Raw genomic sequence first — 17,196 nt, forward strand, 5'->3', positions numbered from 1 at the left:
CAAACGGTGTCTGTAACACAGCAGTAAAATGGATGATCAAACAAAACAGAAGTCATCCTCATGGACACACTAGCTACAGAAGACTCAATAAATCCACGGTGACGGTTTGGTGAATTTACTGAGACATTTGTGAAACTAAAACAATACAAAAAGAATGCCATTGTATGTTAATAATGCTAACATACCCTCGTTAACATGTTAGCATATTATTTATTGCTAACGACGCACGCTTGATTACAGTATGATTGCACATAACAAATATGTTTGAAAACACTCCGACAGACATCACACATGGAACGGTTTAGTAAGTATAAACAGTTTTTGTTATATTGTAAAAGTTACAAACGTTGCCTGGTGTGATAAATGAAGAATCCATACGAGTAGAAACGCTATGGACTACTGGAAGACGGAACGACACTTGCACTTCCAAGTTCAAAGCACTAAACCAGGGGTCGGCAACCTTTACCACTCAAAGAGCCATTTTGGCAAGTTTCACAAATTAAAGAAAATTATGGGAGCCACAAAAAAAAATTTTAAATTTAAAATGAAAAACACCGCATACAAAGCTTAAATTGCTTTGTGCTATGTTAACCAGGGGTCTCCGACACACGCACCGGCACACACCTTAATATGGAAATTTGACGTTAGTGCGGCCCGCGAGTTTTGAATGATTGGCGCTTGATAGCGTCATACCTGCCAACACTCTCATTGTTTCCGGGAGACTACCTAGTACCAGGGCGTGATGGCACTGCTTTTAGCGCCCTCTACAGCCTGCCCAAACAGTATACCTGCTCGACCACATGTAGATTGCAGTTTCAGCTTGCTCACATAAGTGACAGCAAGGCGTACTACCTCAGCAGCCACACATCTTACACTGACGGTACCAATACCCAGAATCCCATGCAGCCCTAACTCTTCTCCGCTCAACCAACGCACGGAGAGGGGGGGGGGGGGGGGGGTTGATGTGTGGGGGGATTTGGTGGTAGCGGAGGTGTATAATGTAGACCGGAAGAGTTAGGGCTGCATGGGATTCTGGGTATTGGTTGTGTTGTGTTTATGTTGTGTTACGGTGGGATGTTCTCCAGAAATGTGTTTTTCATTCTTTTTTGGTGTGGGTTCACAGTGTGGCGCATATTTGTAACGTAACAATGTTAAAGTTGTTTGATACGGCTACCGTCAGTGTAAGCTGTGTGGCTGATGAGTAAGTATGCTTTGCTGTCTCCTATGTGTGCAAGTAAAAGCAACATACAACATGTGGCCGGGCTGGCACGCTGTTTGTAAATGCTATAGAGGACAATTACTGCAGTGCAATTAGGGCACTCCCTTTATTCAGTAATTAGAGTGTAAATAGGATTATATTTTCCCTGGGAGTTATCTATGAGAGACACTGAGATCCATAAGTCTCCTGGGAAAATCGGGGGGGTCGGCAAGTATGTAGCTGAGCCGCATCAGAGTGGTCAAAGAGCCGCATGCGGCTCCGGAGCCGCGGGTTGCCGACCCCTGCACTAAACGGAAGGAAACACTGTAGCCGTTCACTCGTCCAGAAGGTGGCACCATAGCATAAAATATGTTGGAAAACTCTGCTCTAGAGTAAGCAATCTGTTCAGTTTGCTTTAGTTTCAATCTACAGTCATCTAAATTGAGTAGATTTGTTTTCTTCATTAAGATAATGCTTTCGTTTTAAATAATGACATGGTTGTGTACTGTATAATATTTAGTTTTCACAAGTAAGAACTGAATAATGACGTTCTCTTCCCATTATAATTGTTGACTCTGGGGGGGAAAGCGTGGATTTGTGGATAATGCCCAGTTCAGTCATCCAATGCTAGTTCTCAATCAGATGTGGTTGTGAACAAAGTCTGTAGCTATTCTTATCCTTGTAGTCAACCCCATTTTGAGTAGAGGGGTCAGTGCAAGCTGACGTTTACAAGGCTTCATAATCCTTCAAAGATTGATGAAACTCCATTCAAAACCGCCTCCCCAAAACAACTGGTTTTGTTTATAGTCCAACTTCTGCTTAGTCTTGCCCCTTACAGAATCAGTTTGGACTTAAACGAGAAGCTCGGTGTCAGCGTTTTCATGCGCGCTGTCTGTTTATGGCCAGATACTTGTATATATGTCTAGTGTCTATTACATTCACACATGTGTGTTGTGTTTATTGTGTGTGAGGATTTACGCTCTGTACCTGCACTGCCAGGTCCGGTCCTGCACACACAGCCGCAGGCCAACTGAAGCCAGCTGGCTTTGCTGGGAGTTGTCCAGCTGTTGTGATTTATGTAAAGCTCCTCTACTTTTGGCTCACAATCGCACAAGGCTAAGCTAATAAGTAATGTAGCCCTTCATTAGCCTATCCACACATCCTTTTTGGTCTCATCTGAAGAGATAGTTTCTATTTATTTTGTTTACTTTCATCGAGGGTGATAGTTTTCCACAATTGCGTAACTTCTTGTTTAATATTGCATGAATCTTAATGACGTATTAAAGCTGGAGTACGTGAATCTTGTGTCACCAGGCAGGATTTAACCTGTACATCCCGCCCCCCATGCTGTGCACCCGGCTGATAGTCCCTCCCAGTCTCCTCCTCTCTGGAAGTGCATGAAATGGCGCACAAGAGCTGCAGGTGCACACGCATAGGTTGTTGACCATAGAGTGTTTCCCATAAACTGCCAAGATACCTGTGGCGGTGGGGGCGTGGCTGTGGGCGTGGTCACCATGACATCATCCAGTAATTTGCATAAATTACTGCAATGATTTGATTTTCTCTAAAAAGGCTCAAAAAATGTATACTTACTAACTAATAATAACAGTTTTGTTTTAAACGTCCATCCATCCATCCATCCATCCATCCATCCATTTTACAATATAATTACAACACTTTATGTACATATTTATATCCAGATTTGAACAATAAGTTATTCACTGAAATATATTTATTAATTGTGGTTCTTACAAAAAATATATCTTATAAAAATATAAAAGCTAAAATGTCTCTTAAAGCTCTGCCCCTTTAATTAGTGCATACTAAATAATTTAACTTTAGCCTACTACTACAACCATATTATTTACCAGCAACATAAAGTGAAACAGAGGCAGAGGTGTCCTGCCACAGTCAGTAACAAATAAACAGAAAACAGTAGTGGTGGTAGATAGACACAGAGCTTCATCAAACATCTGATCCACTGAACAAAGAGCTCCAAAAATCTTGAACTTTAGACTGCCATCAGTTTTACTCCCTACACTTAACCATGTGTTTCCTACTGCCTGCAGACTTTGCACCCTTTGTTATATACACATGTTGTGTTTCTAATATAAATACATGTAATAAAGTCAAATACAAATAAGGCAACAAGAGAAGTATCCTACACTTCTCTTTTGTAAAGTAAATCTGAACAGCCAATATGGGCATCTACATCAACTATATGATTTGCCTGAGAAGCTGGAGAGGACAAAAAAAAAAATATATATATATTTTTATTTTTATTTTATTTTTTTATTTTTATTTTTTTGTGGCGGACGTAATTCTTTCGTGGCGTTCCGCCACAAATAAATGAATGTGTGGGAAACCCTGCCATAGACGTCTTATAAGAAGACACAGCATTGGCTGCTGTGATGCGAGAAATTGGGCCGCCATCTTGAAGTGGTGGTGAGCAGCCTAAACTGACAGTTGACAGGTAGAAAACAAAGATGGTTTTCAGCGTTTTCCTGCTCAAATGAGCGGACTGTTGAAAATGGGAATCGGGGGGATTACTTTTCACAAGTAAGATTTAACATTAACGTACTATTGCTTGTATTTTGTGAAAAGAATATTACCACAGAGTTGAGAAGGAGCAAAGATCTTCAATAGTACTGAAATATTTAAGACATGGCTAGCTAGCTAGCAGCTAATATCCATCCGCCGTCTGCAGTGTTTTAGCTACTTCTAAATCACTAATCCTGGCCTCCATGGCGACAAATAAAGTAAGCTTCTTACAAGTAACATTATCACTGGAGGACGAGGAATAGCTAAACATGCTTCACTACACACCGTAGGAGGATACAATAGCTCACCGGCGTCACAATGTAAACAAACACCATGGGTGGATCTACACCTGACATCAACTGTAATGATACCAAGTACAATAGCGTATCTCGTCGATACTACTATGATTACATCGATATTTTTTGGCATCACAACATCTTCTTTCCTTTTTAAAAAAATCATATTATGTTTACAAAGTCAGTAAATACGTCCCTGGACACATGAGGACTTTGAATATGACCAATGTATGATCCTGTAACTACTTGGTATCGGATTGATACCTAAATGTGTGGTATCATCCAAAACTAATGTAAAGTATCAAAGAAGAGAAGAATAAGTGATTATTACATTTTTACAGAAGTGTAGATAGAACATGTTAAAAGAGAAAATAAGCAGATATTAACAGTAAATGAACAAGTAGATTAATAATTAATTTTCTAGCACTTGTCCTTAATAATGTGTACAAAATAATAGGTGTATAAATAACACAATATGTTACTGCATATGTCAGCAGACTAATTAGGAGTCTTTGTTTGTTTACTTACTACTAAAAGACAAGTTGTCTAGTATGTTCACTATTTTATTTAAGGACTAAATTACAATAATAAACATATGTTTCATGTACCCTAAAAATTTTTTTGTTCAAATAAAGCCAATATTGGCATTTTTTGTGTTCCCCTTTATTTAGAAAAGAACCGAAAAGTAACAAAATAATTTTGGTACCAATACCAAAATATTGGTATCGGGACAACACTACCATTAATCCCTCTTCCTATTTCTTATAAGTCAGAGTTTTGTTACACACAAACACATCCAAAATGTAAACAAATGCCATGGGTGGATCTACACCTGACATCCACTGTAATGATACCAAGTACAATGGCGTATCTCGTCGATTCTACTATGATTACATCGATATTTTTTGGCATCACAACAGCTTTCATTTTTTAAAAATTCATATTATGTTTATAAAGTCAGTAAATACGTCCCTGGACACATGAGGACTTTGAATATGACCAATGTATGATCCTGTAACTACTTGGTATCGGATTGATACCTAAATGTGTGGTATCATCCAAAACTAATGTAAAGTATCAAAGAAGAGAAGAATAAGTGATTATTACATTTTAACAGAAGTGTAGATAGAACATGTTAAAAGAGAAAATAATCAGATATTAACAGTAAATGAACAAGTGGATTAATAATACATTTTCTACCACTTGTCCTTAATAATGTGTACAAAATAATAGGTGTATAAATGACACAATATGTTACTGCATACGTCAGCAGACTAATTAGGAGTCTTTGTTTGTTTACTTACTACTAAAAGACAAGTTGTCTAGTATGTTCACTATTTTATTTAAAGACTAAATTGCAATAATAAACATATGTTTCATGTACCCTAAGATTTTTTTTGTTGAAATAAAGCAAATAATGCCATTTTTGTGGTCCCCTTTATTTAAGTACCGAAAAGTATGGAAATAATATTGGTACCGGGACAACACTACAATTAATCCCTCTTCCTATTTCTTATAAGTCAGAGTTTTGTTACACACAAACACATCCTTCAAATGGACATTAAAGAGTCACGCATTTTTACTACTCATATTGAGTTGTCATATTTTTTCTTGCGTGCACTCAATCTTGAAACTTCTCGTTGCACACATGCACATAAGAGACACGTGTGCACACAGTCATGAAGGAGTAAAACAGCTCAATGTGTTAAAGGCATTAGGTAAGCGTGAATCCAGCAGTGCTCCTTCTTGACGGGTATCACATGTCCCGCTTCATTACAATCTGCTGTATGCATTCAGCTGCATGCATCAAGTACCCCAGTCCCACCTCCTGCATGCATCAAGTACCCCAGTCCCACCTCCTGCATGCATCAAGTACCCCAGTCCCACCTCCTGCATGCATCAAGTACCCCAGTCCCACCTCCTGCATGCATCAAGTACCCCAGTCCCACCTCCTGCCCTCCCTCAGCTGCATGCATCAAGTACCCCAGTCCCACCTCCTGCCCTCCCTCAGCTGCATGCATCAGAAGAAGAGTTTTTTTTTTATTGCCATTGTTTGAGAACGGGTTCACAAACTAGGAATTTTACTTGGCGCAATCAGCATTCAGCTGCATGCATCATGTACCTCAGTCCCTCCTCCTGCCCTCCCTCAGCTGCATGCATCAAGTACCCCAGTCCCACCTCCTGCCCTCCCTCAGCTGCATGCATCAAGTACCCCAGTCCCCCCTCCTGCCCTCCCTTGGCTGCATGCATCAAGTACCCCAGTCCCACCTCCTGCATGCATCAAGTACCCCAGTCCCACCTCCTGCATGCATCAAGTACCCCAGTCCCACCTCCTGCATGCATCAAGTACCCCAGTCCCACCTCCTGCCCTCCCTCAGCTGCATGCATCAAGTACCCCAGTCCCACCTCCTGCCCTCCCTCAGTTGCATGCATCAAGTACCCCAGTCCCCCCTCCTGCCCTCCCTCAGGTGCTTTAACACCGACTGGGACATATAAAGACATTAGCTGCAGAATAAATGACGTCTCTCATGAAGGTTGAAGCTCGGGAGCCTCCTCAAATACGAGGCCACTCATGTAGTAAATATAAAAAACAGCCCCTGCCGCGATGAGTGAGGACGGCTGGAGTTGTAGGAAAAAGGAGGGGAGAGCAATTAAATGCCGTTCAATTGAAGTCGAACAAACTGTCTCTTGTCCACAGGGCAGTGCAGCTCTTATTTTTTTCCAGCAACTATTTTGGGTCCTCGATATGACATTAACTACTTGGAAGTGGAGGCCCCGTACTTGTACTGAGGAGATGAAAGCACCTAACCTGTTACCTTCTAGTCACCATTGTAGCCTTCAAAGTCTTTTAAACAACTTCAAAACTCTCCATCAACATTTTATATACACACTGCAAGTATAATGGAGGAACAGACATCTTCATAACAATATGTGATATGTACAATATACACACTGCAAGTATAATGGAGGAACAGACACCTTCATAACAATATGTGATATGTACAATATACACACTGCAAGTATATATATAATGTAGTAACAGACACTTTCATAACAATATGTAATATGAACAATATACACACATAATAGTGAGAGTCCAGTCCATAGTGGATCTAACATAATAGTGTGAGAGTCCAGTCCATAGTGGATCTAACATAATAGTGTGAGAGTCCAGTCCATAGTGGATCTAACATAATAGTGTGAGAGTCCAGTCCATAGTGGGTCTAACATAATAGTGTGAGAGTCCAGTCCATAGTGGATCTAACATAATAGTGAGAGTCCAGTCCATAGTGGATCTAACATAATAGTGTGAGAGTCCAGTCCATAGTGGGTCTAACATAATAGTGTGAGAGTCCAGTCCATAGTGGGTCTAACATAATAGTGTGAGAGTCCAGTCCATAGTGGATCGAGCATAATAGTGTGAGAGTCCAGTCCATAGTGGATCTAACATAATAGTGTGGGAGTCCAGTCCATAGTGGATCTAACATAATAGTGTGAGAGTCCAGTCCATAGTGGATCTAACATAATAGTGTGAGAGTCCAGTCCATAGTGGATCTAACATAATAGTGTGAGAGTCCAGTCCATAGTGGATCTAACATAATAGTGAGAGTCCAGTCCATAGTGGATCTAACATAATAGTGTGGGAGTCCAGTCCATAGTGGATCTAACATAATAGTGTGAGAGTCCAGTCCATAGTGGATCTAACATAATAGTGTGAGAGTCCAGTCCATAGTGGATCTAACATAATAGTGTGAGAGTCCAGTCCATAGTGGATCTAACATAATAGTGAGAGTCCAGTCCATAGTGGATCTAACATAATAGTGAGAGTCCAGTCCATTGTGGATCTAACATAATAGTGAGAGAGTCCAGTCCATAGTGGATCTAACATAATAGTGAGAGTCCAGTCCATAGTGGATCTAACATAATAGTGTGAGAGTCCAGTCCATAGTGGATCTAACATAATAGTGAGAGAGTCCAGTCCATAGTGGATCTAACATAATAGTGTGAGAGTCCAGTCCATAGTGGATCTAACATAATAGTGAGAGAGTCCAGTCCATAGTGGATCTAACATAATAGTGAGAGTCCAGTACATAGTGGATCTAACATAATAGTGAGAGTCCAGTCCATAGTGGGGCCATCAGGAGATCATCTTGAGTGGAGACAGGTCAGCAGCACAGAGACGTCCCCAACCGATGCACAGATGAGTGGTCCATTATGGGTCCCGACTTTGGACAGCTAGATCAACATCTGTGGTCACGGAATCTGTGCCAAGCAGAGCAGAAAATAAACGGCAGATCAACTGCTCTAAAAGGGGGTTCTATTTAAAGGCTAGAGTATACAAATGAGTTGTAATGCTTCTACTGAGGTAGCATCTCTAACTGTTACTGGGAGGGCATTCCAGAGTACTGGAGCCCGAATAGAAAACGCTCTATAGCCCGCAGACTTTTTTGGGTTCTGGGAATAAGCCGGAGTTCTTTGAACGCAGATTTCTTGCCGGGACATATGGTACAATATGGTCATTATATGTCCAGGTGAACAATAAGCCATGATTCTAGTGGCACTCTTCTATTTTGGAAAAGTGTTTTGGCATAATTGCACTCTTTGAACAACCAACACACGCAACTAAAAATCAAAGCCTTATTATTGTTGTGCTTGGCGGAGGTAACGCTAATGCAATTTACAATAGAAGCTAAGAATCATGGATTTCAGTTTGGTTAGGGATCAGTTTGCTTAGCTATTTAAAGTACATTAAGGCTGTCTGTTTTAGTCATGTGACACCTCTATCTAACTTACTATCCCTGTCTCAGGTTGGACCACTAAATCCTTTCCAAGGTTTTGTTGGTCAGACCCCTGGTTGCGGCTTTCATCCCAGCACATCCTCCTCCTCCCTGCATGTGTGATAAATGAGGATAGCAGAGCACATGTTTACGAGCGCCACTGCTGGGCTTGGCAGGACCAAGTGCTCCTTAAATGTCTCACAGTTCATCACAGCTCGCTGATTGACTGACTAGACATTCTTTTCTAGCACACTTCACATTCTGCCTTGCCTCTTCTAGTTGCTTCCAAGCACTCCCAAAAAGAAGCCCTTCTTAAGGTTGTCATGAAATACCCGTCAGTGACACTGATGTTCCATCTCCACTTTCAGTGGTCCTATGCTTTGGAGAAACCCAACACGGGCAGCGTGTTCAGCCTCGCCTGGTCTGCCGACGGCACACAAGTGGCCGGGGCTTGTGGGAATGGCCATGTCATCTTTGCCAACGTGGTGGAGCAACACTGGGAGTGGAACAACTTCATGATCACTTTAACCAAGAGGAAAACCATGCAGGTAGTGACACTAACACCCGCACTTGTCAACAGAGACACAACCCTTGTGTAATGTTCATATTGTTGTCTGTGGGTCTGATGGACCCGTTGCATTTTGTGGCTTTTAATGCCTCGCAATCAAATACTTTTATGTTAAAATACTGAACAGATGTTTACCGTATCCCATGACCCCACTGAGACACAATATGACAATACCAAAACAAACGCAGGGTGGATTCAGACTCCTGACAACAAAATCGGCAATCATCTGACTCTCTCATATTCCATTTTTCCCGTGGGTAAGAAGTTATAAATCATTTTAATTTGAAAATAACCATTTTGCACATGAATAGTAGTTTTGTAGATGAATTTGAATATTGTATCCCACGGCAACGGGCAGTCAAAAAAGTCCTCCCATTTTCCATGTGTTGTATGGGGCCGCCTTCAGAGATTTCTTTATTAAAGGCCTACTGAAATGAATTTTTTTTATTTAAACGGGGATAGCAGATCCATTCTATGTGTCATACTTGATCATTTCGCGATATTGCCATATTTTTGTTGAAAGGATTTAGTAGAGAACATCGACGATAAAGTTCGCAACTTTTGGTCGCTGATAAAAAAAAGCCTTGCCTGTACCGGAAGTAGCGTGACGTCACAGGTTGAAAGGCTCCTCACATTTCCCCATTGTTTACACCAGCAGCGAGAGCGATTCGGGTCCGCGAAAGCGACGATTACCCCATGAATTTGAGCCAGGATGAAAGATTCGTGGATGAGGAACGTGAGAGTGAAGGACTAGAGTGCAGTGCAGGACGCATATTTTTTCGCTCTGACCGTAACTTAGGTACAAGCTGGCTCATTGGATTCCACACTCTCTCCTTTTTCTATTGTGGATCACGGATTTGTATTTTAAACCACCTGGGATACTATATCCTCTTGAAAATGAGAGTCGAGAACGCGAAATGGACATTCACGGTGACTTTTATCTCCACGACAATACATCGGCGAAACACTTTAGCTACGGAGCTAACGTGATAGCATCGGGCTTAACTGCATATAGAAACAAAAGAAATAAGCTCCTGACTGGAAGGATAGACAGAAAATCAACAATACTATTAAACCATGGACATGTAACTACACGGTTAATGCTTTCCAGCCTGGCGAAGATTAACAATGCTGTTGCTAACGACGCCATTGAAGCTAACTTAGCAACGGGACCTCACAGAGCTATGCTAAAAACATTAGCTATCCACCTACGCCAGCCAGCCCTCATCTGCTCATCAACACCCGTGCTCACCTGCGTTCCAGCGATCGACGGTGCGACGAAGGACTTCACCCAATCACCGATGCGGTCGGTGGCTAGCGTCGGATAGCGCGTCTGCTATCCAACTCAAAGTCCTCCTGTTTGTGTTGCTGCAGCCAGCCGCTAATACACCGATCCCACCTACAGCTTTCTTCTTTGCAGTCTCCATTGTTCATTAAACAAATTGCAAACTGCACAGATGTCCAGAATACTGTGGAATTTTGAGATGAAAACAGAGCTTTTTGTATTGGATTCAATGGCGTCCGAATACTTCCGTTTCAACGATTGACGTCACGCGCATACGTCATCATACATAGACGTTTTCAACCGGAAGTTTAGCGGGAAATTTAAAATGTCACTTTGTAAGTTAACCCGGCCGTATTGGCATGTGTTGCAATGTTAAGATTTCATCATTGATATATAAACTATCAGACTGCGTGGTCGCTAGTAGTGGCTTTCAGTAGGCCTTTAAATAAAAATTATATATTTTTATATTTATTTTAGTACCTTTTTGCCAACTAGAATTTCTTATTAGAGGTTTACAAACTAACAATTTAGTAGTTCCATAATTAATTAATTAATTAATTATATAGCCTATTATTTGCACACTACTGACAAGGGACGCACCGAAAACTCGAACACTGGAGAAAAACTTTGATCACTGAAAGCCTTAAAGGCCTACTGAAAGCCACTACTAGCGACCACGCAGTCTGATAGTTTATATATCAATGATGAAATCTTAACATTGCAACACATGCCAATACGGCCGGGTTAACTTATAAAGTGACATTTTAAATTTCACGCCACACTTCCGGTTGAAAACGTCTAGATATGATGACATATGCGCGTGACGTCAACGGTTGATACGGAAGTATTCGGACCCATTGAATCCAATACAAAAAAGCTCTGTTTTCACCCCAAAATTCCACAGTATTCTGGACATCTGTGTTGGTGAATCTTTTGCAATTTGTTTAATGAACAATGGAGACTGCAAAGAAGAAAGTTGTAGGTGGGATCGGTGTATTAGCGGCTGGCTGCAGCAACACAACAAGGAGGACTTTGAGGATAGCAGACGTGCTAGCCGAACGACCTCACCTTGACTTCCTCCGTCTCCGGGCCGCCAACCGCATCGGTGATCGGGTGAAGTCCTTCGTCGTACCGTCGATCGCTGGAACGCAGGTGAGCACGGGTCGTGATGAGCAGATGAGAGCTGGCGTAAGTGCAGAGCTAATGTTTTTAGCATAGCTCTGTCGAGGTTCCGTAGCTAAGTTAGCTTCAATGGCGTCGTTAGCAACAGCATTGCTAAGCTTCGCCAAGCTGGAAAGCATTAACCGTGTATTTACATGTCCAGAGTTTGGTAGTATTGTTGATTTTCTGTCTATCCTTCCAGTCAGGGACTTATTTGTTTTGTTTCTATATGCAGTGAAGCCCGATGCTATCACTTTAGCTCAGTAGCTAAAGAGCTTCACCGATGTATTGTCGTGGAGATAAAAGTCACTGTGAATGTCCATTTCGCGTTGATATAGTATCCCAGGTGGTTTAAAATACAAATCCGTGATCCACAATAGAAAAAGGAGAGAGTGTGGAATCCAATGAACCCTTGTACCTAAGTTACGGTCAGAGCGAAAAAAGATACGTCCTGCACTGCACTCTAGTCCTTCACTTTCACGGTCCTCATCCACGAATCTTTCATCCTCGCTCAAATTCATGGGGTAATCGTCGCTTTCTCGGTCGGAATCTCTCTCGCTGCTGGTGTAAACAATAGGAAAATGTGAGCAGTCCTTCCTCCGGTGTCGTCACGCTACTTCCGGTAGGGGCAAGGCTTTTTTTTATCAGAGACCAAAAGTTGCGAACTTTATCGTCAATGTTCTCTACTAAATCCTTTCAGCAAAAATATGGCAATATCGCGAAATGATCAAGTATGACAAATAGAATGGATCTGCTATCCCCGTTTAAATAAAAAAAATTCCTTTCAGTAGGCCTTTAATTTGCCCAGGTCTGCTCTAAAGAGTATCTTCATAAAGGCGCAACTTTATTCAATTGGTTCCAAGGAAGGTCATCATCATATCACACACGAGATACAATCCTTCAGCCTTGCAGGCACTTTTTATGTCGGCCTCCTCCACCTTCCCTCCTGCTTTAAACAAGCACATCTGCCAGTGGTTTGTGAATCACAGCTAAATTTACCGCCTTGCAGTCAAATGTTTTTTTTCCTTTAATTCCTGCTTGTGTTGCTTGCAAATTTGGCTCTGCTGGAAGGGGGGCAGAGGAGGAAGATTTGTAAAGCTGTAAAAATAACCCCACCTTTCACCTGGCGCTGGAAAAGGCCCTTTCATTCATTCAGAGAGGGAGCTGCTAGGTAAGTATTTATGTATGGCAGCTCACCAGCACGTGCACACACTCACTCTTGTTTATTTTTATTTTTTTTCTGAAAAAACAAACGGTTTATTAAAAAAAACAAGTTGTTACAAGATATCGAACTGATATCATCATTATAACACAAACCTAAGATGCAATCTGCAGCATTTATCGTTAAATATATATGCTGATATCTTGAAATAATATTAGAATTAAATAGACGTGTTGGGTTAGTTACTGAAAACCAGTAACTAGTTACACTTACTAGTTACTTTATTTCAAAAGTAACTCAGTTACTTACACCAAAAAGTTATGCGTTACTGTGAAAAGTAACTATTTAGTTTAGTACCCTAACCCTATATATATATTTTTTTTTTGTATTTAAAAAAAAAAATTTAAGGCCCCCTTTAATGGCCTTTTAGCCTTCATTTTAGTACTGTTATTGCACTGGAGAATAATACAACGTGTTGATCAACTTGACATGCATTTGCATCACTGAACTCTGCTAATCAATGTGGTCTACATACAACACACAAAGACAAAAGATATGTTTCAAAGGGCCAATTTGTTTCAGGCCAGAACAAATTGACAAAACTATTTTAAATAGCTGCAACACAACATACATAAGTAACAAACAGCATAATAACAACATAGCTGTAAAGCAAGGAAGGCACACACTACATACACAAAGACACACACTACATACACAAAGCCTAACCAGGCGTTTTTTTCTCTCAAGGAATTGTGAAATAAAATCATGTCTGAAGCCCAGAACACTCTACACATTTCCCCAGTTTTAGTTTAGAGAAAAGGAAAGATTGGCCTGGCCCACTAGGATCCCTCTTTATGTTTGTGAACTTTATAGTCTATACATTTAGAGTGATGTGATAATCAAACACTCTAGAAGTCTAGAATGAAAGAGTATATAAGAGAATTGACAGAGTGTGTACCTTCGGTGCTGAATGATGAGCAGAGGCAGAGTTTGGAGTGTTTTCTTTAGCTCGCTTTCCATTTTTATGTACTCACTGTCCAGGTGCCATTTGGCGCCCAGTATCATGCTAATTAGCTTCCTGAAATCGGGTGACTCCACTGTAGAAATAGCCTGCATGCTGTCTTCTAGCACAGTGGTCCCCAACCTTTTTGTAGCTGCGGACCGGTCAACGATTGAAAATTTGTCCCACGGACCGGTGTGGGGGGGGGTGTATTTAAAAAAAAAAAAATTTTTTTTTTTTTTTTTTTTTTTTTTTTACATAAATAAATACAATCATGTGTGCTTACGGACTGTATCCCTGCAGACTGTATTGGTCTATATTGATATATAATGTATATATTGTGTTTTTTATGTTGATTTCATAAAAAAATATATATATATATTTTTTTTTTAATTTCTTGTGCGGCCCGGTGGTTGGGGACCACTGTTCTAGCACACATGTTGCAATGGCTCTATCAATGTTGTCCTGGCTAGCAGTGCCTTGTTAAAATCCAGCCGCTGTTGCTTAGGAGGTGAAGTGTGTCTCTCTTTACATTTAACTAAAATGTTCTTTTCTTTATGCTCGACAAAAGAAAAGTAGTGAGAATATCTCCATGTTAAGAAACTCTGCTTCGGCTTCGCCATGTCTTGTTAGTAAACACAGACACGCCCCCCCACCCCACACACACACACACACGTCGCCTCTTCCTTGTCGCTCCAATAAAACACACTCAGATCTTCTCAGTTTCTAGCCGATACTACATAAAAAATAAGGTAAAATAACGCAGTAACGCATCATGTAGTAACGGTAACTGAGTTACTGAATATAAAAAATAACGCGTTACATTACTATTTACCGCCGAAAGTAACAGCGTTACAGTTAGTCCCAACACTGGACGTCAGTGTTTAATAAATCAAAGGCAAAAAAGTTATAATTCTATATGTCTCCCACATCCTTAAAGGGGTCATATTATGATATTTTTTTTTCTACATTTATAACACTTTTTTTGTGGTCCAAATAACATGTAATGGTGGTTCGTTGGTTAAAATGTTGCATAGATGATGTTTTGCAGATCGTTTTCAAGCTGCTTTCTGATGCCTTCGGGATGCTGCGGTCCTATTTACGTGGCTCCACTTCCACAGCGTCTTCTCCTCGTCATCCTTGTTGTAGTTTTTAGCGCTTTTGTAGCGAGTCTACTGACAGATATAAGTTTGAACTGTACGCTAATTCGTATTAGAAATGGCAACAGAGCAGAACGCATGTGCATGTACGAGCCATTCTGCCCCACAACAAGAGGATCGCGAAAAAAAGGCGCTTTTTGACTCCTGCGCGGGGGACAATAGCAGACTTGCGCAAAGCTTTTTGGGTAAAGCTTGACCATATATGGATATATCCACTGTAGTCACCAATGGGAAAAACATTACAAATTGGGGACATTTCAAATGGCTCATTAGGAAGAAGTCTGAAGATTATATAAGATTTATAACACTCATTCCAAACAGCTTGTTTTCTGACCACCTTATGTATGCTTGGATATTTGATATACTTCTTCCTGGGTTTATAAATAAAAAAAGGTTTGACTGAACTGATCTTTCATGTGTCATTTTGTGTGGTTTTTTCCACAGGTGAGGAATGTGATGAACGACGCAGTGGACGTGTTGGAATTCAGGGATCGAGTTATCAAAGCCTCCTTGGCTTTCGGGCACCTGGTAGTCGCCACATCCCTGCAGTGCTACATCTACAAGTAAGTACCTCACTCATCCTTTATCCCCAGCGGAACCATTTTTCTCTTATTCCCCCCACAAGGAACTGGAATATAGTGTTTCTCCGCCCTGACGTAACATAAGCCTCCTTATATGGAAATCAATTCACGCAAGATGCATTGTCCTACCAGTAAGTGGCTCCTCATCTTCAAAGGAGCTTTACTTGATAAGAAAGTAAAGCACATTGTGTGCAAAATACAAAAAAGTAACAATATGGTATTTACATTACTTTGCCTGGTGCAGCCATTCTCAAACTAGTGGTACTCGAGCGTCATCTAGCGCAGTGTTTTTCAACCACTGTGCCGCGGGACACTACTTAAACTAAGAATAAACAAAAGGTGAGTGCCGCTAAGAAAAGGCATTGAAGCTTAGGGATGCCTATGCAAAATTAAACTAAAACTGAACTGGCCACAAAGTAAACAAAAACTGAATGCTGGACGACAGCAAAGACTTACAGCGTGAATAAAGTGCCGTTGATAAGTGTCTGTACTGTCTAGAGTAACCGTGTAATACTCTTTCATATCAGTTTGGTGGCAGCAGGTAGCTAATTGCTTTGTAGATGTCGGGAACGACGACGATGGTTTGTCGTGATCACAATATGCAGACGACAGCGGGAGGCAGCGTGCAGGTAAAAAGGTACCTAATCCTTAAACTAAAAATAAACAAAAGGCATTGAAGCTTAGGGAAGGCTATGCAAAATGAAACTACAACTGAACTGGCTGCAAAGTAAACAAAAACTGAATGCTGGACGACAGCAAAGACTTACAGCGTGAATAAAGTGCCATTGTTAAGTGTCTGTACTGTCTAGAGTAACCGTGTAATACTCTTCCGTAACAGTAGGTGGCAGCAGGTAGCTAATTGCTTTGTAGATGTTTGTCGTGATCACAATATGCAGACGACAGCGGGAGGCAGTGTGCAGGTAAAAAGGTACCTAATCCTTAAACTAAAAATAAACAAAAGGCGAGTGCCGCTAAGAAAAGGCATTGACGCTTAAGGTTGCTTATGCAAAACGAAACTAAAACTGAACTGGCTGCAAAGTAAACAAAAACTGAATGCTGGACGACAGCAAAGACTTACACCGTGAATAAAGTGCCGTTGTTAAGTGTCTGTACTGTCTAGAGTAACCGTGTAATACTCTTCCGTATCAGTAGGTGGCAGCAGGTAGCTAATTGCTTTGTAGATGTTTGTCGCGATCACAATATGCAGACGACAGCGGGAGGCAGTGTGCAGGTAAAAAGGTACCTGATCCTTAAACTAAAAATAAACAAAAGGCGAGTGCCGCTAAGAAAAGGCATTGAAGCTTAGGGAAGGCTATGCAAAATGAAACTAAAACTGAACTGGCCACAAAGTAAACAAAAACTGAATGCTGGACGACAGCAAAGACTTACAGCGTAAATAAAGTGCCGTTAAGTGTCTGTACTAGAGTAACCGTGTAATACTCTTCCGTATCAGTAGGTGGCAGCAG

The 17,196-nt window shown here is 41.0% G+C and overlaps 1 protein-coding gene across 1 annotated transcript in view; it reads left to right on the top strand.

Moving 5' to 3' along the window:
- LOC133658144 (intraflagellar transport protein 80 homolog) overlaps positions 1-17,196 on the top strand; it is a 97,592-nt gene that overhangs the window by 49,993 nt on the left and 30,403 nt on the right. Inside the window, exons 6-7 of the mRNA XM_062059805.1 lie at positions 9,182-9,361; positions 15,594-15,712. Of these exons, the coding sequence (XP_061915789.1) occupies positions 9,182-9,361; positions 15,594-15,712 (299 nt within the window). The remainder of the gene's footprint in view (positions 1-9,181; positions 9,362-15,593; positions 15,713-17,196) is intronic.

The sequence above is a fragment of the Entelurus aequoreus genome, linkage group LG10 (assembly GCF_033978785.1).
Source record: "Entelurus aequoreus isolate RoL-2023_Sb linkage group LG10, RoL_Eaeq_v1.1, whole genome shotgun sequence".
NCBI lineage: Eukaryota > Metazoa > Chordata > Actinopteri > Syngnathiformes > Syngnathidae > Entelurus > Entelurus aequoreus.